The sequence below is a fragment of the Nerophis lumbriciformis genome, linkage group LG19, assembly GCF_033978685.3.
Source record: "Nerophis lumbriciformis linkage group LG19, RoL_Nlum_v2.1, whole genome shotgun sequence".
Lineage (NCBI taxonomy): Eukaryota > Metazoa > Chordata > Actinopteri > Syngnathiformes > Syngnathidae > Nerophis > Nerophis lumbriciformis.
This window is the reverse complement of record NC_084566.2, coordinates 20060022-20080539: the sequence shown is the minus strand read 5'-3', so window position 1 is coordinate 20080539 and position 20518 is coordinate 20060022. Positions and strand designations below refer to the sequence as shown.

Sequence of the window (20518 nt, the reverse complement as noted above, 5' to 3'; positions counted from 1 at the left end):
TGAAGTTGAGCACTTATTTTGACTAACCCTATAAAATCTCAAATACAAGATGTAGTAAAACCAGGAGACATCGGGCTCTGATCTCGAGCTTCATAGAAATGTGAAATTTCCTTTACACAAATGATTATAAATACACTTTGTACACAAAATGAACACTGTTCAAATGTAGCCACAGTAAAGACATAGACGAACATTGTGAAATATCCCTGTTGTGGGTTAAACATTTGTACCAATAATATGCTATTTACAAACACTTATACTTCCATTATTATTTATGTCCCACATTTAGTTTTACCATAGTATAGATGTCACAAAAAGCTTATCAAACATTCTTTTAAAGAGCTTTTGTGGTATATTAGGTGAAGTAACTCAAGTAGAGATGTCCGATAATATCGGCCAATAAATGCTTTAAAATGTAATATCGGAAATTATCAGTATCGTTTTTTTTATTATCTGTATCGTTGTTTTTTTTTTTGGTTGTTTTTTTTAATTAAATCAACATAAAAAACACAAGATACACTTACAATTAGTGCACCAACCTAAAAAACCTCCCTCCCCCATTTACACTCATTCACACAAAAGGGTTGTTTCTTTCTGTTACCGGTATTAATATTGTGGTTCCTACATTATATATCAATATATATCAATACAGTCTGCAAGGGATACAGTCCGTAAGCACACATGATTGTGTGTGTTGCTGGTCCACTAATAGTACTAACCTTTAACCGTTAATTTTACTAATTTTCATTAATTACTAGTTTCTATGTAACTGTTTTTACATTGTTTTACTTTCTTTTTTATTCAAGAAAATATTTTTAATTTATTTATCTTATTTTATTTTATTAATATTTTTAAAAAGCACCTTATCTTCACCATACCTGGTTGTCCAAATTAGGCATAATAATGTGTTAATTCCACGACTGTATATATCAGTATCGGTTGATATCGGTATCGGTAATTAAAGAGTTGGACAGCATCGGAATATCGGATATCGGCAAAAAGCCATTATCGGACATCCCTAAACTCAAGTATTCAAAACCGGACTGTCATCTGTGGGTTGAATACGTAGGCTATTCTCATATTCTGCTATAGTTATTTCACAAAAAGCCTCTACTAAATACTATTAAAGTGCAGTGTTGTGACAAACACACACAGAGCAGACAGACATCACTTTTAATGAATATTCTCTCCCTTATTTGTCATTTCTGCTGACTTTTTTCTGTCGTTTTAACGCTGGTCGCTTTTTTGGGTCCGTGCAGAGTTCACAAGTGACCCCAACCGTGCCAGCGTTCCCCTTGCAGACCTGCTAAAACCCCAACGGGATCACATGATAACGTTTGACCAAAGGAAACCGTACTAGGAGAGTAAACGCACCAGAGTGTATTCCAACCAAACCGAAGTGTGAACGCACCCCCAAATTGAAAAGCAAAAAGCGAGCGTGGTCTGTTGAATATAGTCTTTTCACTGCCCTCGCAGCATCGCCCGCCATCGTGGATCATAGCCGTCCGCACATTCTTCTTCCAAGTGCTTCCATTAACAAGAACTTTGAATATGTTCGCTGTCTTAAGTTCCTTTTCGAGCGTTCCCTTTTTTTAATTGTCGTCGGAAAGCATGTGAAGCTATAGGAGTTCAGAACAGTACACTATCGGTGATTTTCTTTGCCGTTGCCATATTTTCACCATCCACCTTTGTGGTGTTGCCCGGGCTCGGAGAGACACTCGCCACCCACCCCCCCCTTACTCCCCCTCCCCTCAATATTTGCAGATTTGTGCTTTTGTTTCCAACCTTTCTGCAACTAAAAGGGCTTTCCAACTCCTTCCCAATTAGAAGAGCGTTAAAAAAAAAAACATTAGAACTTGCATTAGACGGCATTACACTAGGACGAGAGACAGACTGTAGGGACTCTTCTGGAAGTGTCCACACACACACACACACTCACACACACACACACACACATGCACACACACACACACACACACACACACACACACACACACACACACACACACACACACACACACACACACACACACACACACACACACACACACACACAATCTCATTCTGGGGGCACAAAACCCGCAGCGTACAGTCAAGTTGGAACTGTCATCCCCAAAGGACACAAAGCCCTCTTTTACATCACACTGCCTTTTTGCCATAAGCGAGGACTCGAGGACTCGATGTGCCACGTTCTTCTTCTTCTTCTTCTTCTTCTTTCTTTCTGTTCCTCTCTTTTCTTGTTTTCCGCAGTGTTTGAAATGCAAGTGTGCGAGTTAGACTAGAGACACCTTTCTGAGTGTTTTTTTTATGAAGGCCTTCATAAAGTCTAGACTAGATGTGAGGTGAGGAGGTTGCACCGACCCGAATGAATGTATTTATTTCACATTTGAGTTCTCATTTCTTTCTTTTGCCGCTGTTCTCCTGCTCTCGGCCATTCCGTTTTTGTTCCCCCTCCTGTTTTTCTGCGGAGACGATGAACTCTTTGGCTTTTTTTCTATCATCGAACCTATAGACTGGCTGTGTATATCTTGTATTGTATTTTATTTACACTGGTACTCCAAACATATATAAGAAGAATATATGACAAATAATGCCTTTTATTGTCCATCCTATATTTTGTGGGAACTTGCAACATGTTGAATCTTTTGAAGTGAAACTTGTGACTTGCTTTGTATGGTGTCTGTATAGAAGTTTCAAACAAGTCCATCCTGAGGTACACACAAAGAACCACAAAAATATGAATAAAATGTTGGAAACCAAATATGGAAAGCGTATTTGAAGTCTCCCTTTCTTCATGGGTGACTGGACATTTGTCTGAGTGAGACCATACATGTCTGTCCTTACTCATCTCTATTTGTGTCGGGGTGGGATGCCTTAACTCATATTTGATGCACATGTTATGCTTTTTTTCCCTCCCCCCTGCAGTTTTGCAGGATTTGATGACATGTATGCTTTTCTAGGTGCTTGCAGGTCGGAGGAGGCACGCAATAACCCTAACATAACAATAACCGTGTTGCCTTTTCTCTTTTTAACATGTAAATGTTGTGCAAAGCATGTATGCCTTATGTGAAAAACGACACTTCAGCAGGTCCGCTAGGATGCGCCTCACAACAGAAGCCGAAAGGATCACCAAAAAAAGGGTTTCAGGGCTGAGTCATGACTCAAATCTGTGGCCGTCCTCAGTGTTGAGATGTGTCTCTTGTGGTGTTGGTTTCTGTTTCTCGAACTGCACGTTTGGTGTTACCGCTCTTTGTTGCGCTGGTCTGCTTCTTTTTTGTTTGTTTTTGGTCTTGTTCATTTTCAGCTTCTTCTTCTTTGTTTAGATGGTTGACTTTTATGTTGCGACTCCCTCCACTCCAGACACACACACACACACACACTCTCACACACGCACACAAACATCACTACAAACACACACACACACATGCATTCGCACTACCACTGAAGCAACAGCACGATGGCGGCGACTGATTGTGTTTCTCGTTCTCCCTTTGCAGTCGCGGAAAGCCAGTGAACAAGCAAAGAGCGTTGAGAGTAAGACAGACAGCATAGGCAGTGGAAGGGCCATTCCCATCAAACAGGTGAGCATGTACACACACTTACTTTCCCACAATGCACCGGGTGAGTATGACCTCTTTTTATTCACCTATCTTCTTCAAAACATTTATTTATTGGGTTTTTAGACAAACCATTGGTAAAGAATGTCTTTCTTCTTTGCGGTTTATTTGAAATAGGGACAGATACAGAAACATAGAAATCTGAAACAGTCATCCAATGTATGCATCATAGTGTTTGTAGCCAAAGCTAATTTACAACACCTGTCCCCAACAACAACAACACATATCTAACATCATTAAAATAGGAAAATAAAAAGAATGAGGCAAAGAAGAGTCGATGATAATAATAACACAGACAAAGTGCAAACTAGATAAGAACCAATTAGTAAAAATTTGTAAAAACTAAACATGGGAACACGATTGTTCTCACAATTGTGTTTGTTTTTTGAAAGTGTCAAGTGCAGGTATACTTTTCAAAGTGTCAGGTAGAGAGTTCCATAGTTGTGGTCCTGTTATTGAAAAGGCAGTCTGAGCAAAAGATGTTCTACGGAATGGAACGCAACAGTTGTGAAGTGTAGTGAATTATATTTATATAGCGCTTTTCTCTAGTGACTCAAAGTGCTTTACATAGTGAAACCCAATATCTAAGTTACATTTAAACCAGTGTGGGTGGCACTGGGAGCAGGTGGGTAAAGTGTCTTGACCAAGGACACAACGGCAGTGACTAGGATGGCGGAAGCGGGGTTCGAACCTGCAACCCTCAAGTTGCTGACACGGCCGCTCTACCAACCAAGCTATACCGCCCCGGTTGCCTTTTGACGTTGCTCGGGTGGTAGATTAGGGGCCGTATTTATCAAGCGTCTTAGAATTACTCCAAAGAAGTCTGCTAAGAGTTGACTTATGAGTAAAGAAATTCTTCGCTGAAAGCTGAACTTAAAAGTTAGTTATCAAGCGTCTTACTCACGCTTTCAGCGAAGTGTAGGACTAAATCTTAAGTGTCACACTCAGAGCTGAATTACGACATTACTATGTGCCGGAATTTTAGGTGATGTCATTTCTGTGTCCATAGAAATGACCAATCACGGAAGGGAATCCCTTGTCTAAGAATAATAATAATAATAATAACTGGGATTTATATAGCGCTTTTCTAAGTACCCAAAGTCGCTTTACATGTAGAACCCATCAATCATTCACACCTGGTGGTGGTAAGCTACTTTCATAGCCACAGCTGCCCTGGGGTAGATTGACGGAAGCGTGGCTGCAATTTGCGCCAACGGCCCCTCCGACCACCACCTATCATTTATCATTCAATTCACCGGTGTGAGTGGCACCGGGGACAAAGGGTGAAGTGTCCTGCCCAAGGACACAACGGCAGCGATTTTTGGATGGTAAGAGGGGGGGAGCGAACCTGCAACCCTCAGGTTTCTGGCACGGTTGCTCTACCCACTACGCCATTCCGCCCTATAATAATAAAGAAATATCTTAGAAATATTTAAGTGGACAATGGGAGTGTATATTTTGACAATAAACTACAAAATAACACAAAACAAACAAACAATATTGGCAATGAATCAAAAATAAATGTTTCCTTTTCTTTCCAATTCATTTTCCCAGTGGCGAGATATCGAAGCATTGTGATGACCTTTAGTTCTGCTGTGAAAGCTCTGCTGCGTGATGTTGCTGATGAGATGACGCCCCTTATTAAATCTGTGACAAAAATAATACCCGCTCTGTCTAAACGATACCGTTTGATCAGCTGCTCGTCATCAAACAAAGCCAGGACATCCTTCCGCTCCCTGAACGTTCGCGCACGTCTCTCTCGCCTCAGTGCCATCCCCCGCTGGCAACTCCTAACCACTTAGGACACCTCTGAAGGTCTCTTAAATATCGTGGAGAGTAGGAGTGATTCTTAGACTTAAGAAAGTTGATAAATAGGTTTTGTTTTTAAGTTTGAGAGTAGGACTAAATTTCGCAAATTCTCAGGACTTAAGTGTAAAATGGCACTCTAAGACGCTTGATAAATACGGCCCCTGGTACCACTTTGCAGTCTTGTAATTGCCTTGCAGAGCAATTGGGGAGCAGAGTTATTTAAGCATTTTGACTGTGTGTAACAAAATAAAATTGGTAAAACTTAAAATATTGTATTTGGTTAGAATTTGGCAATGATGATATCGTATACTCTGCTTATGTAGGACTTTCAAGGCGTGGTTATAGACACTCAATGGTCTTGATTGATGACTGGTGTGCCTGGGATCATGTAGTTAAGCCATGAGAGATGTGTGAAAGAATCATTGAATTCATAAAAGTAAAAGCACAGCTGAGTTAAACAGTTTCTTATAATCTTAAAACAGCCTAGGTTTGCCTTCAGGGTTTTACACATTTTCTTAATGTGACTTTTAAAATTCAGCTGATAGTCTATGATTATGCCCAAATATTTGACTTCAGGTACTTGTTCAATGAGCTCCTCATATTTTTATATTCAGGTTGGTTTGAGGTAGCTTTTTTATGGAGAAGCAGACAGTTTGTCTTTTTAGTGTTTAGGGTTAAACAGGATGATGCCAGCCAAGATGCTATTTTGTCTAATTTAGCATTTAACTTCTCAGCAACCAGAGTACAGGTCTTACCTGATGTATAAACGACTGTGTCATCCGCATACATCTGTAGATCTATACCTATGTGCAGCAGCAGTATTCATGGACTTAACAAAAGCATTTGACACAATTAATCATGATATTTTTATTAAAAAATTAGAATGATATGGCATCAGAGGGTTGGTATTGAACTGGGTAAGAAGCTATTGAACCAACAGGAAGCAATATGTGAAGATGGGTGAAAATATGTCAGCGCAGCTATATCTTGTGGTGTACCTCAGGGATCAATACTGGGATCAAGATTGTTTAATCTTTATACAAACGACAATTGTAAAGGTAAAAAAAACCAGGAAAGTTAGTTTTATTTGCAAACGACACAACTGTGTTTTGTTCAGGAGAGAACACACAGAAGCTAATACAAATAATAACAGAAGAAATGAACAAATTAAAAAAATGGTTTGACAAAAAAACGACTATCTTTGAATCTCAGTAAAACTAAAATAGTGCTATTTGATAACAGTAGAAAAGAGCATCATACACGAATACAAATAGACGGAGTAGATATTGAAAGGATGAAAGAAACTAGATTTTCGGGAGTATTAATAGATGATAAAATTAACTGGAAAGCTCATATAAAAAATATACAACATAAGGTGTCAAGAAACATTTCAATAATGAACAAGGCAAAATATGTCCTGGGCCAAAAATCACTTCATATTCTCTACTGCTCGCTAGTGTTACCATATTTGAGTTATTGTGTAGAAATATGAGGAAATAATTATAAATGTGCTCTTCATTCGTTAACCGTGTTACAAAAAAGATCAATTAGACTGATACATAATGTTGGATATAGAGAACATACAAACCCTTTATTTATTGAGTGAAAATATTGAAGTTCGATGATTTGGTAAAATTGCAAACAGCTAAAATTATGTACAAAGCAAACTATAACCTGCTACCAAAGAATGTACAACAATTCTTCTCAACTAAAGAGGAGAAATATAACCTTAGAGGAAAATCTTATTTAATACATTTGAATGCTCGTACAACACTTAAAACCTTTAGCATATCATTTATGTGAAATTAAACTATGGAATGGATTAAGTAAAGAAGTTAAACAATGTACTGATATGATCCACTTTAAGAGGTTGTTCAACCTAATAGTGCTTACAAAGTACAAAGAAGAAGAATCATGAGAAACACCATCAACCTTATTGAAAATGAGATATTCTTCATCTCAGTATGTTTATCATGACTGACTTAATTATTTATTACAAACACTGCTGTATTAATCACTCACAGATGTCATTGTGCTACCAAAAGAAGTCAGTAAATGACCGTATGTATTTGTAAACACCCTGAAGTGGGAAAGGGGTAGGATTAAATAAGCTTTGCTTCTTCCTGCTCCTTTTCGGACATGATATAAAGTGAAATGATATGAAATTGTGTGATGTATTATGCTGTAAGTGTGTTCATGTTCGAAATAAACTAACGAAAGAAAAAAAAGAAAGAAATAAAAGACACACATTGACAGGGATAGTCAAAAACACATTAAATGTTGATCCTTTCCATCCTTATCCTTTCCGTCCTTTGTAACTGAGCTACTGTGTGGAACAATTTCCCTTGTGGATCATTAAAGTTGGTCTAAGTCTAAGTCTAAAACAAGTGTAGTACCTGTTCTTATCAGTTGTCATTATGAATTTATGTTGTGACATGGCCGCTAGATGGCAGCAGAGTACAGCTCATGTAGGACGCAGCTTTATGACCACAGATGTTTCAGCTCTTATCACACACACTTCCTCCTGCACTATCTTAAAGCTGTGTCTGCCTCTGCAAAGATAATATTATAATAATTATATGATTGTATATGTATATAATATGTTGCTATAATTTTCGGTACCGAAAGTTGCAAAATAGAAACATTGTTGAAATTATAGTATATCTTTGACAGTGTCAATTTTAAACAAAAAAAACCCTTAACATTATGGACTTTTAGTCAATTGGTCCTTTTTTTTTTTCTTTTTTGTGTGTGTTGTAACTCTGAAATGGTAATGGTTTAACTTACAGTATTTCGAGCATTCGTTACATTAAAATGTTTACACACAATTCGGGAAAAATGTAATCACTCTAACACAAAGCAAATAACTATTTTGTTACTATTAGTGGTAAGTTAACTTAAAAAAAACATTTGTTTGTTTATGATCAGGTTTGATTTATAGAGCACATTTCCTAGTGCCCAAAAAACATGACTTGTCTTCTAATTGAATTACATAAATTTTTTGGATCAGTTACATTTTTGAGCTCATGATCACTTCCTTGGTCCTGCATTGAAAATTACATGACAAAACAATAAGAAAAATAAAAACTAACTTTGCTATAAATATATTAAATTAGCCATTCTTGCTCATGTAGCGGAAAGGAATTTGTGGTGAATTCATCACGAGTGGCTGCAAATCATTCAATACAAATAAAAACCTAGTAACATTAATAGGGAAGATACTCGACACATGAATTAGTAATTAATCATTCAGAATTACAAAGAAAGGTGTTCCCATGAATTAATTGCATTCCGGACACGAGGCAATGATGAATACATACAAATTGAATATGTTTTTGCCTATTTCTGTTCAACAATTTAGCTTCGAGATAAAATGGTGTTTTTTATATCGATCCACTGATTGGGTTTATATGAACGCGTCTACCGAGGACCATATTTTCATTACATTTGAACAGTATCCTGATATTATTAATATCAGAATAAACATTATGTGACTTGTTCTTTACCTTTCATCGCTAATGTAAGTACAGCACATCAATGTATTCAGTATTCAGTTTGTTCACAATCAAAACAAAAATAGTATTGTTTCAATACCTTGTAATATTTCAACTTTTTTTGTCCGTGTAGCCTTTTTTTTTTTTTGTTCTTTCAGTGTGGCCCTGATCTTGATTTTATTTTAACAACACGCTGTGGGTAATTTAAAAAAAAACAAAAAAAAACACACCTGCTATATCTCCATTAGTGCTTTAATCACTTTGAATGTGTTTATGGTATTTTGTAGTGAGGATAAATGACAACACAGGTTTCAAGTGTTTTGTTTACGTCTTATAATGACTTTAAGAGATCAAATAAATGAATGCATTTCCCTTTAATGGGACGGCATAGCTCGGTTGGTAGAGTGGCCGTGCCAGCAACTTGAGGGTTCCAGGTTCGATTCCCACTTCCGCCATCCTAGTCACTGCTGTTGTGTCCTTGGGCAAGACACTTTACCCACCTGCTCCCAGTGCCACCCACTGTGGTTTGAATGTAACTTAGATATTGGGTTTCACTATGTAAAGTGCTTTGAGTCACTAGAGAAAAGCGCTATATAAATCTAATTCACTTCACTTCAATTCCCTTTAATAGTGTGCTAATTCCAGGTAAGCAGGAATTTGTCTCGCTTGTAAAGCCCTGTCATTGTTAAGCAACACATTATGGGGTGCCACCTTCTCGAAGTCCAAGTACCCCATGAGTATCAGGGCAACTTTTTGACAAGAGAATCCCTCCCACCACACGGCACAGAACCTGCCTAACCACCTTTATTTCTTCCTCCTTTATTTCGTTATCTACAAAGGGCTTTTTTGAGAAGGGTGATGGGAGGGGAAGTTGTGTGCCTCACAGATCTGCAGGCCACTCAAATGGACAATCAAGGGGGGGGGGGGGATCAAAGTGTCAATGTGATCTTAATTACCACTCACCCCCCCTCCTTTCTATCTGGGGGCCAAATTACGCACGGCAGGCCTCTCCCTCCCATCTATAAAAATAGTTAGCGAAGATAACAATGGACTCACTGCTGAGGAGGCGCCGACACACACACACACACACACACACACACACACACACACACACACACACACACACACACACACACACACAGCGAGAGAGAGAGAGGCACAAGAAGGGTCCGTCTATAGTGTTCCTTCAAAAGACAAAGATGTTATATCCTGAGTGTCCATATGACTCATCTACAGTGCATTTTCCTCCAGTAAAAATGAAAGGATGCTAAAACTAATCCGGTCAATATGCGCTGAGAGCCTGAACAAGACATCAACAGCAATATGTCTTGTTACTATACTAAATTAATTGTTTTTACAATACAGCGAGGGCCAATAAAAACACAAACAAAAACATGCTTCACCGCCTGGCTGCACTTTGGACACCCTTGATGTAAAGAGTTTTATTTATGACCCCCCTCCCCTAAAAAATATATATATATATATATATATATATATATATATATATATATATATATATATATATATATATATATATATATATATATATATATAATCGTGCATGTTCAGCTATAGATTTTCACATAATCATCATCCTCGGTGTCTTTATCGATCTGCTTCACAGCCACTGGTGAATATTATGCAGCCGCGCTCTGATTGGAATGCATGTATAGATTAGTGCATGCCCCAGTGAGAGCATAACATTTTAGTAGTGTAAAACAGGCGCTGCGGGCCGTCGCCGCGGCATCACTTGCTCTATATGAGTAGCTTGTTTACATTTAGTTGTATTGACTGCAGTGAGGAAAAAGACAGGGGTGCTCGGTTGGCAGTGATTATCTGAAGGACGCTGTCGTGCTTATTCTTCTTAAACTTATTAAGATTGAAAGTTGAAACAGTTGCATGTTGTTTATTAAGATTTTTGTTGAATTGTATACACACAAAAAAAGGTATGCAGTGTAATAAGGAAAGATAATAAAAAATCTGATGCCTTTGCATTCAAGACATTACATTGTTAAAGAATGATAATAATGAAGCTGACTTTAATTCATTGTTGTATGTTATGTTAACTGGGTCCACTTTTTATTTTGTTAGTTTGTCAACAAAAAAATAATGTTGGGTTAATTAATTCATTAAAAAGTACCAATAAAAATTAGGGCTGTCAAAGTTAATGCGTTAACGCATTCGATTAATCATGTAGAAACTAAGATTAATCACATAATTGATTTTGACCTGCTTTTTTACCTTAACCTTTCACTTCAAAGTAAAACCAAGGTAATTTACATATTTTGCAGCGATTAATTATAGTAGGTTTCTAGGAGTTCATTTCACACATAATATAATTAGGGATGTCCAATAATGGCTTTTTGCCGATATCCCGATATTGTCCAACTCTTAATTACCGATACCGATATCAACCGATACCGCTATATATACAGTCGTGGAACTAACACATTATTATGCCTAATTTGGACAACCAGGTATGGTGAAGATAAAGTCCTTTTTTTTAAAATTAATACAATAAAATAAGAAATAAATTAAAAACATTTTCTTGAATAAAAAAGAAAGTAAAACAATATAAAAACAGTTACCTAGAAACTAGTAATTAATTAAAATGAGTCAAATTAACTGTTAAAGGTTAGTACTATTAGTGGACCAGCAGCACGCACAATCATGTGTGCTTATGGACTGTATCCCTTGCAGACTGTATTGATATATATTGATATATAATGTAGGAACCAGAATATTAATAACAGAAAGAAACAACCCTTTTGTGTGAATGAGCGTAAATGGGGGAGGTAGGTTTACACCGATAATAGAAAAACCGATACCGATAATTTCCGATATTACATTTTAAAGCATTTAGCCGATATTATCGGACATCTCTAAATATAATACTTTATAATTCTCAAATCCTCCAAGCACAACACATTTAAGATATAATCTATAAGCAAAACAGCACCTTTATTTCAGAATTGTTCCAAATGGGCACCTCACCAAGTCATCTGCAAAACAATTCCATGCATTCAAGTCAAATATTTCAAAAGTGTTCCTGTATCACATTATGACAATAAAATGGCATTTGTCTCCAAATATTGGGAGTCTTATTTTCCGGAATCAGCTTTATTGGCCAAAAAGATCAATTTTAACTGCAATTAAAAGTGTGATTGATCTGATTTTAAAATGGTATTTTGGTAGCATGAATAAAAATACACGTAAGTACTGAAACTGTTTTAGTTTGTATCCAACAAAAGACAACTGTGTAAAACCAGTTGACTAAATTCAATTCAATTGAAATGCTCATACTGTAAGACTTTACCACTTTTTTCTGCAGAATTCTTTTGAAAACAGGAAGCACAATGCAGTCATTCCACACCAAATAGCTAAAAGTGGACCATCAGTGCTGCTAATATGCAAAGAAAAAACAGTCCTTATAAACATCGTATTGTAACTTCATTGCCCGACGTTGGAATATTAGTAAAAAAAAATAAAAATTGTGACTGGCAAATGCTTTGACACACACGGAGTCAGGTTTGGGATTAAGGTGATTGTCGGCAAACAGCATGGTGCGCAGGTCACCGAGGGTCAACTCTTCCTGATGTGTTAATCAGGATTAAAGTTTGGGCCAGGCAAGCAAACACCCCCCTGTCTCTCTCACACACCAAAGGCCCTATGGCTGTAAAAGCACAAACACAGCCCAGGCTTAATCCCCTAATTAAGCGGGACCCTCCTCACCATTTAACCCCCAGAGAAGCCCGCTTGCACTCAGCAGCGTTTGGTCACCTCCAGCCGAGGAACTGCTTTGTTTACCAGTGGATTCACTCCGCAGATAAGGAAACCATCTGAGGCCCTTGAAAAAGGCCGCCCCCACCCTGGCGCACACCCTCCCCCGGGTTGATAAAGTCGAATAGAAAAGGGCGGCGCGTGGGCTTTGAAGAGGGGCGATCACGCTCCCTAATCCCGGGATTTCAGGGGTCTTCCAGAGTTCGCCGTGTTATGTGTATGAATGCAGGAGGGAGGTGCGAATGTGCCCCAGGAACATGAAGGTTCACATGGTCACCATGCTGAGACTTGCATCACTAAAGATGGCAGTCAGATGGAGGGAAAGTTTACTAGCCAATATATCATGTTTGCAAGCGGTAGAAAATGGATGGATGCTATGATTGTACACCAGGGGTGTCAAACTCATTTTAGCTCAGGGGCCACATGGAGAAAAGTCTACTCCCAAGTGGGCCGGACTGGTAAAATCACGGCACAATAACTTAAAAATAAAGACAACTTCAGATTGTTTTCTTTGTTTAAAAATAGAACAAGCACATTCTGAAAATGTACAAATCATAATGTTGTTTTTGTTTTTTTTACAATTACATGTGGCGGTTAATAGTATTCTACCTTTATTTGTCGTTATTTATACTTTCTGAATAAATTATGTGATAATGTTCAACAGTCAACTCATTGGTGTTAATTTTCAATCTATCAAGATAAAAAAATAATATCATAATCAAATTACAATATGTTTTTATGTAGTTTGCTCGTTTTCCTCAACTGGTGCACTAACATCATGTGGTTAATTTTTTACATATGTAGCATCATCTACAAAGATACAAAGAATTGCTATTGCGACATCTAGTGGACACATTTAGAACAGCAGTTTCTTTCATTCAAAAATTTCGGCTCATGTTTATACTTAGCAAACTCATCCTGCGGGCCGGATAAAACCTGTTCGCCGGCCATACGTTTGACACCCCTGTTGTAGAGCCTTGCATCACTGGAATGTTTTCGTTTTTAGGACAATTAATGAGTAAGAATAAGAAGTACGAAATTAACCTTTGATGGATTTTTATGCCGATGATATGACCAAAGAAACTGTGGAGGCTCTGAGTAGTTCCTTCAGCGCAGTGCAGGAGGAGATCATGTTGAGTCCTATTTTATGCTCTCATTCTATATTGTGTTTTGGAAAAAGGTTGTCATAAACGTTACTTAATTCATTTTTAAAAATAATACGAAAGAAAACACATTTTTGACATTCATTCACTTTCTTATTTCCTTCTTGGATCTAAACTTTAGAGCTGTCGGTATTTTTTTCTATATTTTTATTGTAATATTTTCAGAATGTGTTTGTTCTATTTTTGGCCAAAGTAAGACAAAGAAAACAATGTGAAGTTGTCTTTATTTTTTAGTTTTAATGCCATGATTTTAATGGTCCGGCCCGTGTGTGCACAGATTTTCCTCCATGCGGCTTTTAAAAAAAAAAGTTTTCCTTTTAATGAAAAACATTTCTTGCAATATGCATTTTCTTGTGGCTGAAACACCATCTGTTGCGTTTTTTTTTTTTCTTTAAATCATTTTTCATTTCGATGAAAAACATTTCTTGCAATATGCATTTTCTTGTGGCTGAATCAATAAAAATAAAAAAATAGGAAAGAAAACACATGTTTAACATTTATTCGCTTTCTTCTTTTCTTCAAAACTTCTAAACTTTACCACCCCCGGTATTTTTTGCTATATTTTTATTGTAATATTTTCAGAATGTGTTTGTTCTATTTTTGGCCAAAGTAAGACAAAGAAAACAATGTGAAGTAGTCTTTTTTTTTTTTAGTTTTAATGCCATTATTTTAATAGTTCGACTCACGTGTGCACAGATTTTCCTCCATGCGGTGTTTAAAAGAAAAATATTTTTCAATTTAATGAAAAACATTTCTTGCAATATGCATTTTCTTGTGGCTGGATCACCGTCTGTTGCCGTTTTTTTGGGGTTTTTTTTTGGTTTTTTTTCATTTTAATGAAAAACATTTCTTGCAATATGCATTTTCTTGTGCCTGGATCATTAAAAAAATAAATACGAAAGAGAAAACAAATTTTTAACATTCATTCCCTTTCTTCTTTCCTTCAAAACGTTTACATTTTACCTCTGCCAGTATTTTTTTCTATATTTTTATTGTATTCTCAGAATGTGTTTGTTCTATTTTTGGCCAAAGTAAGACAAAGAAAACAATCCGAAGTTGTCTTTATTTTTTAGTTTTAATGCCATGATTTTAATAGTCCGGCCGGCGTGTGCACAGATTTTCTTTCATGCGGCGTTTAAAAAATATATTTTTAATTTTAATGAAAACAATTTCTTGCATTATGCATTTTCTTGTTCCTGGATCACCATCTGCGGCCCCTGAGCTAAAATAAGTTTGACACCCCTGGATTATAGAGCTTGTAAGAAACTGATATTGAAAAATCCGCAAAAGTGGTAGAAATAATTTATAATAAACTTTATCCATTTAACATCTTGGCCAAGCCTCACTTGTGTCTCTTGTTGACACAGCAATAAAACTCCCCTGACTGATGCACTGTGACTAACTAGAGAGCCTGTTCAAAGCATATTTGCGGACTGTGTTTCAACAGCACCCGCTATATTTTTTGGAGTAGAGCATTGCGGCCCAGTGACGCTAGAAAAATATCATCTTCCAGTGTAAAAAAAGAAATAAAGGTGCGCTCCAACACATTCCCCGACTGAATTCCGCTGAGCCCGCGGCGCTCCAAGTGTTTGCCGTAATGGCGACGCCGGCTGTGCTTATGGTGTTTAACGTACATTTGATGGCTGGCGCTCACCGTGTGTTTATGTGCTCTCTGACAGGGAATCCTCCTGAAGCGAAGTGGCAAATCCCTCAACAAGGAGTGGAAGAAGAAATACGTCACCCTGTGCGATAACGGCGTCCTCACTTATCACCCCAGCTTACACGTGAGTCCCACCGCGCCCCGCCGGCCCCTCCTCCTCTCATCACATCCCATTTCTTTTATGTGTTTGGTCGGAGCTCCCGAGCTTCTCTCCCGACTGCTAAGCTTTGTTTTTCCTCCCTCTCTCGCTCGCCCGCTCTCTCTCCATGCCACTCCATTTCCTGCTGCATCAAAGTCGATTACAAACAGGCAGCTAATGACTTGCCTGAGCCTGATTGCTATATAATGGCTATTTAGGCCAGTCTCCAGCGTTAGTGTTAAGCAAGGGGGCATCCCGGTGGTCATCTCCGACCTCCCGCGGTGCTCATTCCTGCTAATGGAGACGTGGCCGCGGTCTTCGACGTCACGCTGCCTTGTACTTGTAATGTCTCTCCCCGCGTGGCAGCCGAGTCCGGCCCGGCCGAGCACATCCATCTTTGTCAGAGTCCCGCCGGGTCGGCTAATGCCGCTTAAACACTCCACTGGCTGTCGGTGCCGCACAGAAAAAGGTCCATCTTTTGCCACAACTTTCCTTATATCAGTCAATACGTTTGTACAAAACAATTTTGGCCACCTTAGACAAAATTTTGGTTTTTTATACAGACCTGGGGAAAAAAAATCATGCCAGGTCAGTCATCAGTAAAACAGTAAATAAAAACTGATCTTATACAAAACCCAAAGTGAAGTTGGCACGTTGTGTAAATAAAAACAGAATACAATGATTTGCAAATCCTTTTCAACTTATATTCAATTGAATAGACTGCAAAGACAATATATTTAATGTTCGAACTGAGAACCTTGTTTTTTTTTTGCAAATAATCATTAACTTAGAATTTAATGGCAGCAACACATTGCAGTTAACGTTTGGGAACTGAGGAGACCAATTTTTTAAGCTTTTCAGGTGGAATTCTTTCCCATTCTTGCTTGATGTACAGCTTGAGTTGATCAACAGTCCGGGGTCTTCATTGTCGTATTTTAGGCTTCATATTGCACCACACATTTTTAATTGGAGATAGGTCAGGACTACAGGCAGGCCAGTCTAGTACCTGCACTCTTTTACCATGAAGCCGCGCTGTGTAACACATGGCTTGGCATTGTCTTGCTGAAATAAGCAGGGGCGTCCATGGTAACGTTGCTTGGATGGCAACATATGTTGCTCCAAAACCTGTATGTACCTTTCAGCATTAATGGTGCCTTCACAGATGTGTAAGTTACCCATGTCTTGGGCACTAATACACCCCCATACCATCACAGATGCTGGCTTTTCAACTTTGCGCCTATAACAGTCCGGAGGGTTCTTTTCCTCTTTGGTCCGGAGGACACAACGTCCACAGTTTCCAAAAACAACTTGAAATATGGACTCGTCAGACCACAGAATACTTTTCCACTTTGCATCAGTTCACCTTAGATGAGCTCGGGCCCAGCGAAGCCGGGGGCATTTCTGGGTGTTGTTGATAAATGGCTTTAGCTTTGCATAGTATAGTTTTAACTTGCACTTACAGATGTAGCGACGAACTGTAGTTACTAAAAGTAGTTTTCTGAAGTGTTCCTGAGCCCATGTGGTGATATCTTTTATACACTGATGTCGCTTTTTGATGCAGGACCGCCTGAGGGATCAAAGGTCACGGCCTTGCCGCTTACATGCAGTGTTTGCTCCAGATTCTCTGAATCTTTTGATGATATTAAGAATTGTAGATGTTGAAATCTTAAAATATCTTGCAATAGCTCGTTGAAAAATGTTGTTCTTAAACTGTTGGACAATTTGCTCACGCATTTGTTGACAAAGTGGTGACCCTCGCCCCGTTCTTGTTTGTGAATGACTGAGCATTTCATGGAACCTGCTTTTATACCCAATCATGGCACCCACCTGTTCCCAATTAGCCTGTTCACCTGTGGGATGTTCCAAATAAGTGTTTGATGAACATTCCTCAACGTTCTCAGTCTTTTTTGCCACTTCTCCCAGCTTTTTTGACACATGTTGCAGGCATCAAATTCCAAATGAGCTAATATTTGCAAAAAATAACAATAGTTTACCGGTTCGAAGCGTTAAGTATCTTGTCTTTGCAGTCTATTCAATTGAATATAGGTTGAAAATGATTTGCAAATCATTGTATTTTGTTTTTATTTACCATTTACACAACGTGCCAACTTCACTGGTTTTGGGTTTTGTAAATGATAAAAGTTTATATATGTGCATTTGCATGTGCAATGCATTTGAGTGACTTTATGATGTCACATATTTTTTAGTTCTTTAAAAATAGTATAATTATGATTGAAACGCAAATAAAATTTAGCAGTTTGCTTTTAATTTCTTAATTTAGTAAAAAATGCACCTGCGGATAAGCTGATTGGCAACGGTAAATGGCCCCTTGTGCGTGAATGTTGTCTGTCTGTGTTGGCCCTGGGATGAGGTGGTGACTTGTCCAGACTGCCTTATCCCAACTGCCCGAGTGCAGTTGCGATAGGCTCCAGCCGCCCCCCGCGCCTGAGAGAGGGATACGCGGTAGAAAATGGATGGATTATGGAAGAAAGTCCAAAAGAAAAAAGGCCTAATATTGATCAAAAAGTGGATAACGTTATGCTAATGTGTAAGAGTAATATGATATCAAAAAGTTTGGGGACCCCTGATTTAAGGTATCAAGCGTAGCGGTTAACACTCAGTCGCCGGGTACTTCATGCAGAAAACATACAAGTTAGGCCAGCTGGTGACTCGAAATTGTTTGTAGGCACGAGTATGAGTGTCTATACTGTATATATACATAATGTGTATATACTGTATATGTGTATATATGTATACATTTACATACATACTGTATGTATATATACATATATGCATATATATACACATATATGTATGTATGTGTATATATGTTTATAAATAAATATATGTATGTACAGTATATACATATGGATATATGCCGGGCTCGAATTTAACCACTGCAACTGCGGCAAAAGCCGCGACCGCCCTCGTCATTTGCCGTAAGCCCTAAAAAAAATTACCAACATCTGCGGCAAGAACATGCCGTGACCGCCCATGACTTTTTACTTGTTAAATGGACTAGGGATGTAACAGTAAACGGTATGATGACAATTTGCGATAAAATTCCAGACGGTTAGTAATACCGTTTGATTTTTTAATTACCGAAAAACCGTCATTTATAATTAATTTTAGGCAACAGGAAGTCAGGCGCAGGCGCACTAGCATCGTTTGGCTTGATAATCATGGCGGACTAAGAACAACAACTTTGCTCGGCAGATTTCCCCTCAGAGTAAACGGAGCCAAATGCTTGGTTTAACGTCATTTTCCCCTCACTTCCCGTCGTGCGTTAGAGAGTGCACTGTTGTGTTTAGATGGAGACACAGCCATGACATTACGTTCTTTACAAGTGTATGTCAACTTTTGACAACGACTGTATACAGTATATGTTTGCATTGGTGCCCTAAAATATGAGCCCTCCTTAAAGGCAACACTTGCCTTGACCTTAAAAAGTTAAAATTTGAGGCCTGTATATGTATGGATATACGTACTGTATGTGTCCTGTGGTTGACTGCTGGCAATTTCAGGGTGTAACTTGCCCCCCAGCTCACCCAAAATGTGTTATTAAAAATGGATGGCTGAATCTGAATATTTTGCTGCCATCCTTAGCTGTTAAGAGCACCTAGAGGGAAATATTAAACGCTGTTAGCATCTTGTGTCTAACAAGAAGGGTCAATAAGAACAAATTGGGTGTTGAACTGTCGTTAGCCAAGATATGCTAATCTAGCGATGTATTTTATGTAATTGACTGAACACGCCATCCTTGATCATTACAACCATTACAGGTCAGCAATCTCGGAGAGAACAGGGCTGACGTTACTTTGGTAACAGCCCGAGCCGGTTTGGCGCTGTGGAGCGTAGCGACGACGCGTGCGAGGCGGTTGGGGAAAAGAGAGAGAGACGAACGAGGGAGAGAGCGGGATCCTTTAATTTCACAGCCAGCCAAGCCATCCACACAATCACCTTCTGTTAATTCTATCTGCTACATCAATTAAATTGTTTGTAGAAACTAATTGAATGTGGCTTAATCACACATCTTAATAGCTTTGCACGCTTCGATCTGGCTGTTAATTCCCGCAATAAAACGAAATGAGAGCGCTCACTGGGTAATTAGCAAGGAGGCTTGGGAGAGAAATGAGTGCTTTATGACATGGTAATAAAACGCCAGGAGTTGGTGGGGGCGGAAAAGGCCGACGCCGCCTCTTTCTGCTGAGCGCCGTGGTTTTCACCTCGGCTTGACACATTTGGGTGGCTTTAAAGCAAATTGAAAGAAAATGACTGTTGGCGTTGATTATCGTTAAAGAGGCGGCGTGGGCACAGGTGATGTATGTAATGATTTGTCCACCGCCACAGCGGACGCTCCCCCGTCGCCTGGGACTAACTAACACGGATGGACTTTTAATTTGTTATTCCTCCATGATCCCTTCTTTTTCCTCCGCTAATGGTCATGGTTTCATTTGTTTGGAACACGCTTAACAACTTACATGATTAAACTTGCACGGTTCAACATGTCCAAAAAGGAGAAGGAAGAAGAGGACTTTATTTAATCCTGCCCTTTCTCAGTGTCTCAACAATTACCCATCATTTGTTCACATGTGCGTTTAGAGTGAGGGTGTCAAACGTACGGCCCGAGGGCCGGATCAGGCCCGCAAACAGGTTTTATCCGGCCCGCGAGATGAGTTTGCCAAGTATAAAAATTGTAAAAATGTGTTTTCTGTCGTATTATTTTTTTAAATGAATTAAGTAACGTTTATGACAACCTTTTTTCCAAAACACAATATAGAATGAGAGCATAAAATAGGACTCAACATGATCTCCTCCTGCACTGCGCTGAAGGAACTACTCATGGCCTCCACAGT

The 20518-nt window shown here is 38.6% G+C and overlaps 1 protein-coding gene across 5 annotated transcripts in view; it reads left to right on the top strand.

The window, feature by feature from the left end:
* Positions 1-20518, top strand: part of agap3 (ArfGAP with GTPase domain, ankyrin repeat and PH domain 3) — a 402421-nt gene that overhangs the window by 253176 nt on the left and 128727 nt on the right. For all 5 annotated transcript variants that reach the window (XM_061979365.2, XM_061979364.2, XM_061979366.2 and 2 more), the window contains 2 exons: positions 3498-3581; positions 15543-15647. In XM_061979365.2, the coding sequence (XP_061835349.1) occupies positions 3498-3581; positions 15543-15647 (189 nt within the window). The remainder of the gene's footprint in view (positions 1-3497; positions 3582-15542; positions 15648-20518) is intronic.